At 40.7% G+C, this 13,041-nt stretch overlaps 1 protein-coding gene across 1 annotated transcript; it reads left to right on the top strand.

Moving 5' to 3' along the window:
- Window positions 1-3,256: 3,256 nt before the first annotated feature.
- Window positions 3,257-12,060, top strand: LOC111341768 (protein fem-1 homolog B). Its single transcript, XM_022948771.2, has 3 exons — window positions 3,257-5,596; window positions 6,094-7,273; window positions 10,762-12,060. The coding sequence occupies exons 1-3, from the start codon at window positions 3,731-3,733 to the stop codon at window positions 10,785-10,787; spliced, it is 3,072 nt and encodes a 1,023-aa protein (XP_022804506.2). The 5' UTR covers window positions 3,257-3,730; the 3' UTR covers window positions 10,788-12,060.
- The last annotated feature ends 981 nt before the right edge of the window (window positions 12,061-13,041 follow it).

Here is a 13,041-nt window from a genome sequence, read left to right as displayed (position 1 = left end):
CGACCTTATTTTTTTCAAAACGATTTGGAAATGTTTTGTTTCACGATCAAAAGTGGCTTTCTTAATTCAATCAGTGTTTGTCCCTCATTAATATTCGTAATCTCGATTACTTTACTCAAATCAATAGCAGTAATTTAATTTTTATTCCGCTATTAATCGACTTGCTCTGCATTCTTCTTGGAAACTGAATTAGGACTTTTTTTCTCATTGAGGTAAAACCCCTTCGCAAAAAAAGAAAGATTGCAAAGCGTGCGTAATTCTAAGTCGGTTGTCAAACTACGGAGTTTGTTCCTCTTTAATCACTGTAATTTTCACCTCTTCGGTCGCCTCTATATAGTGGGGGGGGGGGGGGAGGACAGGGGGGTCGGAGTCTCCCTCTTCCCATGCCACGCCCTCCCGCCTCCCGTACTTGTGTGCCCCCTTGCCTCCCGACTCCCGCCCTCCATTGTGTTGCTCCCGTCTTCCGGTTAATCAAGAGGATCAGAAACCCGGGTTTAACTTTCAAACAGAGCCAAAAGTTAATATTCTTGTTCATTTCGGCTGCCCTTTGTTTTGACTGGGGATCATTAGTTCCCGATGAAAGCTACTACTGGTCAGTTTTCTTACTAAACTAAGTTTCACTAACCGGGTTATCACAGTTTGATCGTCGCTTCTGACATCTTGTCAAAGAGACGAAAGTCTCAGCTCACTATGTGATGTAATAGCTATTGCTAATTCAAAATCAAATGAAAAAATCAAGAGGTAGACGTAACGTTTAGAGTTTGCTGGTTCTGTATTCGTGCTTGCTTTCCCTTTTTGACGCAAGTAGGACTAAGTATTTGTAGTTAGTACATCAATTGTTGAACCGTTTGCATTGTGAGCGTTAAGTTTCATTGCTAGTGAAGTATGATTGAACAGTCTTGTTCGACCGATTATCGATGGGTTGAAATCGTCTTTTAACCTTTGCGGTTAGAAAAAGTCATCCATGCGCCGGGGAGGCCGCACTGACCTCTTCCTACTCCAAATTTTGGCTAGAGTCTCTTCTTCCTCCGCGTCAAGATAACATTTTTGACTTTCTTTAGTTTCATTTGTTTCTAAATCGCATTCCCCTCGGGAGTCTGAAAGGATCTGGCAAAATCTTTCTTCAGTTGGCTCTAAACGACCGTTGAATAATCGCATCGAATCTCCACCAATTTCACAAATAACGTCACTTTCCTTGCATTTTGCTTCTTCGCTAGATGTTTCGAAGAGGAAACAGCTTTCATCTATTATGACATATGTAGTGCCAAAGAAATCATTTGCATCTGTCGCACGTGAAATGAACATAAAGAAAAAGTTTGATTTGCATTTGATTGCTTAAATTCCAGTATGTGATGACTGATGCGTCTTGTGATCATACCCAGGCAAGGGTACGGGCTCTACATCGCTTCTATAGTTAGTACCTGATGGATGCGCTGGTGTATCTGCCTCCTTTTCAGAACTCACAGCCTTATAAGCTCCTGTATTGATGTAAGAGCTTGTTCCTCAGTGCTGTCGTGTGCATCCACCGAAGTGTACATATACAAGGGGAGAGTGCCAGCTTTGTCTTTCGTGAAAGAATTTCGCACGGACTGTTACCTGACCCCTCGTCCAAATTCATTTCTCCAATCGTTAAAGCGTTTGATGTCCTCTTTATTCAGGAACGTAGTTGGCTCTCCTAGCACCGGAAGTAAGCCTTCGTACTTGATTGAAAACTGTGATGGTAGCTCATAGTGTTGTTTCTCCCGAGTGAAGCAAATATAAGCAGGCCAAGCAATTCTCTTTCAGGTCTCATCTGCTGCCGCAACGAAATTCATCGCACAATCCAGCAAAGGTGTGTCTGTCAACTGTCGCATTTCACCATTGAAATACTCGTTAGCGTGTGTAAGAAATGTTCTTACATCAAGAACTTCGAGCAGATGAGGAATTTACTTAAAGATGATGGATTTTACATAATCGCGTTCGAGGGCGTTGGAGGAGGTTCTTAATGAAGGTTACTGAGGCGACTGTCTTCTCAGCTGGGGCTCCCTGCATCGAAAAATGGACCACTCCGCACTCTCCGGCGCGCTCACTGAAGCGGCATTCCTTTGAAACAAGTTTGCACCACGAGGTAAAATCTTCATTAATTTGGGAGGTGCAGTCATAGGAGCGAGCTCTCAAGCAGGTATTCCATGAACGGATTTTTCGTAGCCACAACGGAAAATACTGAGACCGATTAATATGGTCTTTGACGACATTTGTCACAGTTGGCCTGAATGACCCTGAATCACTTTCTTTGTTGGAGATTTTCGACAGCTACAACTTACCAGGCACTGTACATGTAATGCTATCTCATGACCAATGACGTAATCAATTTGAAGGGATTCACAAAGTTACCGGAAATAATGCTGTTTTTCCTGCCCGGGTACAAATTTACGTTTTCTTGCCTCCGAAAATGTTTTTAAGCATTGTGGATGTTAACTGGAAATTTCCAAACCTTGCTAGATAAGTGTTTATGACTGAGTAATACTCGATAATAAGCAACAAACTATCGCCTTATTTATTTCTGCTCCCGGTTTCCATCCTCTTGTAGATACCGCTTCCCTCCCTCTCCCGCCCCTTGCTCTCCCGGGCTCCCGCCCCCTGTCCCCCTCCATTATATATTAAGCGGTTGTGATCACCTTTGAGTGAGTCTCAACGGCCTGTTTCTATTGTCTTCCACTTTTCAGGTTGAACGGTCAAATAAAACTAATCATAATACTTCACGAAAAATTGGATCCATGTATTTCTCCTGAAAATAATGTCAGTACAATGGAAGGGCGGTTTTCATCGTTTCTTTTTCCGCTATTTTGTGGAACCTGTATTAAGCGGTCAACTTGTGCTGCTTGGTAACCCCGCCATTCCTCTTGGTTGACCGTTGATTCCGGTTTGCGTGTAATAATTTTCTCTTGACACTTTCGATACCGATTTTCCCCTTTGTCACGCATTAAATACTTATAATTTTAGATATGAGATTTTGGCGTGAAAATAAAAAGACATTGCGAAGTGAAATTTTCTTGAATTTCGGCCCCTTTCTGCTTGAAAATGTAGCGGTGTTGTAAGGGAAAATTAAGTTTTGGTTACTTCTCGGAGGACAGGGTCAAACCAACATTAAAAGATGGCGCAATATACAATGCATATAGTGGAGTGCAACCCGATAACTGTAAAGTCAACGGAAGTTGAATTTAAGGGCACTCGTAACAAGAACAGTTTTAACTTAAACTTGGCGAATTATGATTTTTAGTAATAATCATCTTTTATTTAATGAACATAAAAGAGACAATAAAAAAGGCACGTTCTTAAGCACGAGTCCTGAGCAGTGACAACCCAAATTCATTTTGAGTCAAGCTTGGTTAGAATGTCAAAATCAGACGTCGATTGGGTTGATATTATCCAGAAAACAGACTGAACAGAACCTCAGAAACGATCCTATATTAGAACAAAAATAAGTTTGGTTAATCTCAGCCTTGTCTATCTTTTACTTCGAATATCCAAAGACAACAAAGATCCATCAGTAAACATATATATGAGATAAAAGAGCAAGAAGCTTTCCCAAGCTAGGACTACATTGATAAGCTTAAGCGTATTGAATTTTGCGACTTGTGTCGTGACCTATACTTTATTTACCTACGTGCTTGGCATATGTTTGTGGTATTTTCGGCTTCAGAGAGGCTTCGAGCGAAAGGTTTCAGTCACAGGCGACGGCGATAATGAAATGGGAAGTGCTCCATCGCAGAGTCAGCATACTAATTCAAGGACTAAAGTTTATGAATTCGCTCGCGACGGTAAGAGGGATGATCTTATCAAAGTCTTGAAACAGCTGTCCGAAAGCGAGAAAAAGAGTGCGCTAGAAGCCAAAACAAAAGATGGTGACAATATCGCTACTCCACTAATCATCGCCGCTTCCAACGGAAAGTTGAAAGTTGTGAAAACCCTACTCAGCTACAAAGCAGACATTAATGTGCGCGGAAATGTCAAGAATAAGGACGAAGTTGTCGAGGGTTGTACCCCGTTGTGGGCCGCTGCTTCTGCAGGACATCTTGATGTTGTGCAACTGTTAATCGAAAGAAGAGCGGAAGTCGATAGTAAAGATCTGACAGGTTCTACTCCTTTAAGAGCCGCTACCTGTAGTGGACAGATTGATATTGTAAATTATTTGTGCAAAAACGGAGCAGATGTTAACGCACACGGGAATGATGAAAGTACACCATTGTTCTCAGCTTGCCACTATGGTCACATAGAAGTTGTTGACTTTCTCATCAAACACCGTGCAAAGGTAAATGTTTGCGACAACGGCGGCAATACGGCCCTTCACTGGGCTGCAAGACAGGGCCACATTGCAATTGCTGATAAACTCCTAAGCAATGGGGCGTCACAGAAAAAAAACAAACATCATCTCACACCTCTTCTCCTAGCAAGCAATAACTGTAAAATCAAAATGGTGGAGCATTTAATCAAACGCCAGGGGTGTGGAGCTCGCGCAAGAAAAAAAAAAGAAATTGACGCACTTGAACTTCTTGGCGCCACAATTGCTAATGATCCTAATGCTTATGACATCGATAAGGCATTCCTGTACATTGAACGTGGGATGAAAAAGAGATTTGAAATCAAGCCGAGTCCATTGTATAAAAAAAAAGTGAAACTCATCGAAGCTTACGAAAACAAAAAAGAAGCTCAATCTCTTGAGGACCTTGCTGAGTTGAACGGCAACGATCGCGCAATACGAATCGAGGGACTGATTATTAGAGAGAGAATTCTCGGAACTAACAATACGGAGCTTCGCCTTCCAATTAGATACTGTGGAACTTTCATGGCTGATTGTGGTTCTTTCGATGTCTCTTTTCTTTTGTGGCGTCGTGCGCTGGAAATAGGCATGTACTGCGAAAAACCTGTCGAAGAGGATCTACAAGAGCTCACGGCTTTATTTGCACGCATGGTTTCCAGCCGAGAACATGATTTAGATATTAAGCTGATTGAAGAAGTTTTTGAACAACTTGTTTTAGAGTACGAAAGACTCACTGAGAAGTCGCAATTGGGCAGATCGCGAATCAAAGAAAAAGACGCTAGAGCCATTGCAGCGGAATTAGAAAGTTTAAATTTTTGTGCTCTCTATCTTTTAATCATATACACTAATGTCACACAAAAAGAAGACGAGAAACCAGGCCCTTCAGACTTACTTCTCAACTTTTGTCGCCAAGATCCCCGCACTCGTGATGGAGATACACCTCTACACTTGGCAGCCTGTTACAACTTCAAGATTGAAACAGCTGCCCATGTGCGAAGCGCGTGCAAACTACCCTGTGACAAGACCATGACCGCTCTTTTGCGTGGAGGTTTTGATGTAAATGCGAAGAATCACAAAGGAGACACTCCTCTTCATGTAGCTGTAGCTTTCAAGCCAAGTCCAAACGAAGCCGGAACTTTGAAGGCCGTATTGAAAGTGTTGATAGAATCTGGTGCAGATCCAAACCTTGAAAATACCTATGGTCTAACAGCAATGGATTACTGTGCAACAGACGAAGCCCGCAGAATCATTTCTGAGACAAGAGGACTCGAAGCCAGGACCGTCCATCCCAGAGCTGTAAGCAAGTATTTAGAATTCATCTCTTCTCATTACGTTCTTTCATTCCTTATCATCGCTGATGTCGCAAAAAACAAATAACCAATCAAGTCAATAGTTGTCTCAATTTTGTGGTAAAAAAGGTCCCTTATACCATTCTGGGAAAAAAAAGAAAACCAGCAATTAACCGATGAAACTTTCACACTAGGCGGAAACCTTTTTCAAAATATTACTGGTGTCTATCAATCTTTTAAACATCTAAAAGCAATTGCTGTGTAAGAAAATGACAGAACATTCACTGTCTCTTCAGTCACAGACGAGAAAGCCACTCTGTGGCACTTCTCTATGATATTATCTATGCCAAATAATGTTGCATGATAAATTTTTCCTCAGAAAGTCTCAACAATCACTTCGCTACAGAAAATTCTGATGTTTTCAACGTAGATCTGCCACGTTCCTTCATTCTTCTAATAATAGTAACTAATGCACATCATAAAAATTATTTTGTTTTTAAACAGACAGACTCTCCCAGCTCCTGTTCTCAACATCCTGTAGGACAGTCCACAACTATAAGCAATTCCAGTGATGTTGTCAAAGTTACCGTTCTTTCACAGGGCTGGTGCGCTCCGTTCACGGCTTTCTCCTACCAGACAAAAGAGTTTGCTTTTCAATTAGCAAAACATTCTCAGGTGGAAGTCATTTTGCTAGTTCCAGACGAGACATTGGAAGAAGGTGATAAGCAAGATGCTAAGGGGCGTGGTATTACCATTGCTGAAGCAAAGGCACAACCAGGTTTTGTCGATCGAATTGATTGGCTATACTTTCCTCCAGACAACTTTGTTACTGATGTGGTAGTTGCGTTAGACCACAGACTCGGTAAAGTTGCACACTTGTTGAGAGAACTTGGCGTCTCAAAGAAGAGGATTCAGATGGTGTACAGCCTGACTAACTCGCGGGACACAACCGTTGGCCTTTGCGAAAAAGCAGATCTTGTCGTTGGCCTTGGATCTAAGTCTGCTGAAAAACTTACTGCTGTTCTTTGTCACCTGAAGAAACAAGTCGTTAACCTGACACCTGGGATTTTCAGCGAATCGATGGATTTGAATCATGTTGAAGGGGATGCAACAGAATTTCGCATCCTGGTTCTGAGCGGCAAAAAGTCCACTGAGTTTTTCCGTGATCGCGTCAACATCGCCGCCAAAGCGATTTCATTGCTGAAAGACAAAACTCTTCGCCTGGTTGTAACTGGGGTGGACAAAGATAAAAGAACCGAATTCCAGAAGAATTGGTGTGAATGCGAGGCCGCTAAACAGCAACTGATTATGGATCAAGATTTTCCGGTCTGTGAACTAGACTTGAAACGCCTGTTCTGTGAAGTAAATCTTGCCATGTTGTTGTCAGCCGACGACGAATGTGGTTTGATGGCTCTGTGCGCCGTATCAGTAGGCCTTCCATTGTACGTATGTGGAGATTCAGCATTTGCAGCTTCCCTGAGAGTGGTACCTTTTGGTAGAGCATCAACAGTTGATGATGCCGAAAATGCTGAAAAATGGGCCGATTCAATCAAGATGGCTAAAGAAACGGACAAGAAATTACGACTTGAGCAGGCTGAGAAACTGCGCTCCAACTTCGAAGAGAAGCACAGCTGGGAGACTCAAATTGAAAGTCTGGTGGGGCAAATGTTGAAAATGTTTCAAGGTATCACTTTTGTGTTTAAATTCTGACTTAGACATTTAACATTAGCTATTCTACCAGATAAATAACTGTTATCGACACCATGAAAAAATAAGGACAGGACAGTGCCCGACAGCTTAACCTTTTAACAAACGAAATCATGGCAATATTCTTCAAGAAGGAAAGCGTACTCCGAAATCCGTCAGAAGGAGGTCATCTTCGGGTAGATTTCCGATCACGAAATCCGAGCTCCCCCGATGTTGTCTTCGTGACGATGGCCCTATTTAGCATTTTACACCGCCCGCAAAACAGAGTAGAAACGAACACCGTAGTTCGTGTTCGCTTATGACTTCGTATTAGCCTTAAGATACTTGCTTTTTTTTCGTTGCTTACCTCTTTTACAGACTCCACAAAATTTTTGCGATGCTTCCTTTTCACGGATGTCCGATCACAATTACAACATAGTAACACCTCCCCGAAATCTGTAAAAAGGAGGATGTTAAAACACCGGAAATGGAGAGGAAAGATAAATGTTAATGTCGATTAACTCCCAGACAATTGAATGGTCCAAACTCGCAAAGGCAGGATGTTATCGTCCGAGATATCAAAGTATCTGTTTGCTCACTCAATTCGTATTCAGCGTTTGGCCGTATTCCAATCAATAATTTCGCTTTCTGAACTAACATTTCGAATTCTATGATGGCACGTAAATTAATTTCTCAAGAAGTGTAGAATGCCAGGGGAAGAGTCAGACTCGAAGTCTCCTCGTTGTGTGAAATGTTGTAGCTGCATGGAGTTTAAGTTTTTTCACAGGAAATGCGTTATTTCAACAATTATTTTGGAAGGTTCAAATGCAAATTGGCGTTGTCCAAACTTCGAAAGAGTCCTTAACATGAAGCATTAACAACTGATTCTCAGAACTTCCCGTTGTTTGTTAAGATACAAATGAATAAAGGCTGATAGTTTCGAAAGAAACTGTTTGGGGCTGCGTCGGTGGGAGTAACGAAATAATTTGGATATATCAACAAAGTTGAAATGGTAAATTGGCCACCGTAATGATTACAAAAGCTGACGTTTCGAGCGTTAGCCCTTCGTCGGAGCGAATAGAGGAATTGTGGGTTGTGTGTGCTTTTAAAGGCAGAAAATGGAGCTACGTTATTGGTGGGTGCATAGCAACGAGAAAAACATGAATAAATTAGTGGAATGAAAAGCGTTCATTGATCCCTGTGGGATTTAGACTGCCGGTTTGAAAGATGAGCTTTTGTTCAAGATTTTTACGGCTTTCCGTGCCACCTAAGTGCAAGGAAAGACCGCAGATTGCCATATGTTGCTTAGAATGATTAGGTAAATTAAAATGTCTAGCGACTGGTTTCGATGTGTCCTTGTCATTCCTTTCCACGTCTCGAAGGTGTTCTCGGAATCGGTCACCTAGTCTTCTGCCTGTTTCGCCGATGTATATCTTTTTGCAATAAGTGCAAGTTATGCAATAGATTACATGAGCGGAGGTGCACGTGAAGTGATCGGTGATCTTAATGGATCGTTTAGGTCCCGATATTTTATCAGTGTTGTTAATGAAAGGACACGTTTTGCATCGTGCACGAGCGCATTTGAAAGTGCCTGGTTGCTCATTAGTCTGAAAAGAACTTCTGACCAAAAAATTGCCTAAGTTTTTGTCGCGTTTAAATGAAATGAGCGGAGGCTGCGAAAAGATAGTGCTTGTCTCTGGATCGTTTTGAAGTAATTTGATTCTTTTAATTTACCTAATCATTCTAAGCAACATATGGCAATCTGCGGTCTTTCCTTGCACTTAGGTGGCACGAAAAGCCGTAAAAATCTTGAACAAAAGCTCATCTTTCAAACCGGCCGTCTAAATCCCACAGGGATCAATGAACGCTTTTCTTTCCACTAATTTATTCATGTTTTTCTCGTTGCCATGCACCCACCAATAACGTAGCTCCATTTTCTGCCTTTAAAAGCACACACAACCCACAATTCCTCTATTCGCTCCGACGAAGGGCTAACGCTCGAAACGTCAGCTTTTGTAATCATTACGGTGGCCAATTTACCATTTCAACTTTGTTGATATATCCAAATTAGTTTGTTAAGATAATCGTCGAAGTAAAATGTATCTCTGTAGTAATTTTTATCCATGTACAAGTTAGCTAAAAGAATTTTTAAAACGTATTCATAAGAAACTGTTTCGTGTAGATCTTTCCTTAAGTATGCTCTTGCGTTTAGAATTGAAAATCCTCATCTAAATATTGTAACCGCTACAATGTAGCGCAAAATATTTTCAACGATATCATGGCACAAGGCAGATGGAGAACATGTAATAAGTTAGAGAAGCCACGGATTATCCTTGTCGACAAAAGTAATATCGCCTGCTACATTATATTCATACTTTATCTCCGTCCAATCGAGGCAATGTACAATTTTTAATCAATTGCCATATTAGAAATAACAATTTATCGCTTAAACTCTGAACGTAATTGCGTTAAATTTATTTCATCAGAAATCCAGAAGATTTTTTGTAGTTTTGGGCGTGGTTGCCTTTACTGAGTTAACCATATACCTTGATGTTTTATCTCAAAAGCTTTATTTTAGAAAAGGTATTTCTGTTCACAATGCTTTATATATGTCGCGCGAAAATAGCTTGTATTAAAACATAATTTCTGGTGTCTTAACATCCTCCTTTCGACAGATTTCTTGGAGATGTCATTACGACCATTACGTTGTAGTTGTGATCGGCCATCCGTGAAAAGGAGGCATGAAATGTATTTTGTGGAATCTGTCATGTAGGATAGCAACGGGAAAAAATGCAAATATCTTAACACTGATACAAAGTCATCAGCGAAAACGAAGTAAGTGTTCCTTTCTACTCTATTTTGCGGCTTTGAAATGCTAAAGATATAGGGCCTTCATAACGAAGACAAAATCGGGCGAGCTCGGATTTCGTCATCAGAAATCTACCCGAGATGACCTCTGGTGTTTTGATAGCCTCCTTTTGACAGATTTCGTAGAGGTGTCACTATGTTGTAGTTGTGATCGGCCATCCGTGAAAAGGAGGCATCGCAAAAATGTTGTGGAGTATGTAGTATAGGTTAGCAACGAAAAAAAAAAAGCAAATATCGAAACGCTAATACGAAGTCATGAGTAAAACCGAAGTACATGTTCGTTTCTTCTCTATGATGCGGGTCTAAAATGCTAAATAGGGCCATCATCACGAGCACAACATCGGGGGAGCTCGGATTTCGTAATCGGAAATCTACCCGAGATGACCTTCTTCTGACGGATTTCGGACGTATGCTTTCCCTTCAAGAATATGAATCCAATAGCTCCTTTTATAACGCATGCAAATGACACCATTGTCCAGTTATACAAGCGTGACGCGAAGACGTTCCCTTCACTATGTCCTGTTGTAAGGATGACGGGTACACAGCTCTCTTTTGGGCTGCTGATAAACAATCGCGATTAAAGATGCTGGTTAATACAACTTCTGTTTTGTTTGGCAGGTGATTCAGTAGAGCAGACCAATTGAAAACGCTCAAGTGGTTACTTTCATCCATGTGAAGAACTGAAACGTAGCGTCGAAATTTTAAGCGCAATTAGTTTTCGTAAGCGTAGTCAAGTGACTCAAGAGAAAGGTGACTAAAATTAGAACCCGAATGAGGTAGAAATTAATAGTATTCATATTTCTCTTTGTCTACTTCGATCACTACCATTAAGATACGAGGCAGAACTGTTAACTAATGTTATTATACATTTAATTAACTTGAATTGAAAACTTTGATTGGTCGAGAGCATACAGTTATGAGCGTGTCTCTGTAAGAATCAAACATTTTGAGAAATGAAAATTTTCAAACCCCTTTAAATTTTGCGTGCAGTTAGGCACTTAGGGGGGATGCATAAAAATGCCCTTTAAAGGTTGTAGCACTCTTGTTGCCATGGTAACAACGGCTGCTCGTTCGAGGCCCAGGGCCTCATTTTCTTACAAAAACATCGCAAAAAAGGTGTAAAATGTTTATTTCTCCCTCTCAAGCTAAATACAACATTACAGATTGGTACTTCTAGCACACATAGTGACATCATTCGTCTTTAATTTGATGCATTCAATTTTCTCTGGGAGTGAACGTGAACACACCACTGAATAGATTCTTTATCTTGGTACACTTTCAGTCATTTTTGATGTAGGGTAAAACAGGGAAAACGTTTGTCTAAATTTTTCAAAAGTACACCGATTCTGGAACTGAAACTACGCACTTACTTGGCTAGTTTTTAAATATGTAAAAATCTCTACGGGCCGGCCTCTACTTTTCATAATAGCAATTCGCATGCGAAGCTCAAAACTCAGATATTGCATAAATTGGCAATGTTTACATCTAATGTTCTCAACAACAAGAGTTTCAGACCAATAAAAAGTGCACGACTTTGAAAGAATGTTATCTTATAAGCAATATCCTGAAGAGAAATCTCGCCACTAGCTTTAATATTTAAAAAAAAATTGATCTACCTTAATGGCATTCTCGGAGACCTAGGGGCAGTGGGTCGATTTCAAGTTAGGGCATGAATAGCCTCTTCATGCCCTAATTTGAAATCGACCTACTGCCCCTGGGTCTCCGTGGATGCCTTCATGGAGGACTGCCCGACGTAACCACAAACAAGTACCTTAAATCGTTTGCATATCATCCAGATTCCGAGTACTGTACCTTCTTTCATGAGAATTTGAGCAATCTGAAATCCTCTGACGATACGCCGTTATAATCGTCTGTCATCATGTTGAAACGTATTAAAGTTGGCTGATCCATACCAAACTATCTTAACAACGGTCATTTGTCAGCCGAACGTGTACGTTATATAACGTTATCGCTATGGCGTGACCCTGGATTTCACCGGACCATGAGGTTTCCACCAGGTCCCTCCAAAGAAGACGAGAAATGGACATTTTTCGATATTTCAGCAGATTTCCGCGCATTCTGAAGTAAAAGCAACCCCCCAAAAAAGAGAAGAAAACCTTGATTGAACGTTCGTAAAGACTGAAAGTGAGAGAATAAATTACAAGTTGTCAGCGGTAGTACTACATGCCAAACCCACCACTCGCGCGAAAGCTATCCCCTCATTACAGGAAATGGAACAGGGATTTTATCACAATCATTTTCCATAAATTTAGCCTTTTTCAGGGAGTCTTTCACATGCTTGAACAATGTTTTGACTTTAAGCCTTGAGAATTCTTGTTCTTGATATTAAAATGCTACAGTAAGTGCCTAAAAAATTACAAAGGTTTTTTTTCTGTGAAGTGAAGCGAAACCTTTATCTAACATCTAATTGCAGATAGCAAACAACTATGCTAATATCTTCGAAGATATAAAAAATAAAAATTAAAATAAAAGTAATTAATTAAATCAAATTAAATTAATTGTCGCATGGACCGAGGAGTACAGATTTGTCACTGATGAACCAACGGGCACAATGTTCTCAGTTTTTAGCTTGATAATCTCCACAGACTAACGTTATTGGACCGAACGATCGCCTTCTTCTTCCTGGTGAGCCGGCCACCTGAAGCTCGAGGGAAATTAAAGAGACCTTTGACTTCCTGTCGTGTAAATTACCGGAAGATTACGTTATGTTCATCTTTCTCTAAGCTTATAAAATATATCCAGGAAAAAAATTATGGAAATAATCATGATGAAGTCGCTGTTCTTTTTCCTGAAGAACCTGAAACAATCCAGATTACATATTAACCATGGGGAGTTTCATTCCAGTTACGAGTTGCGCTTTGCGTGTGGATAATGAGT

The sequence above is a fragment of the Stylophora pistillata genome, chromosome 2, assembly GCF_964205215.1.
Source record: "Stylophora pistillata chromosome 2, jaStyPist1.2, whole genome shotgun sequence".
In the NCBI taxonomy this organism is placed as follows: Eukaryota; Metazoa; Cnidaria; class Anthozoa; order Scleractinia; family Pocilloporidae; genus Stylophora; species Stylophora pistillata.
This window is presented reverse-complemented; position numbering and strand designations above follow the sequence as displayed.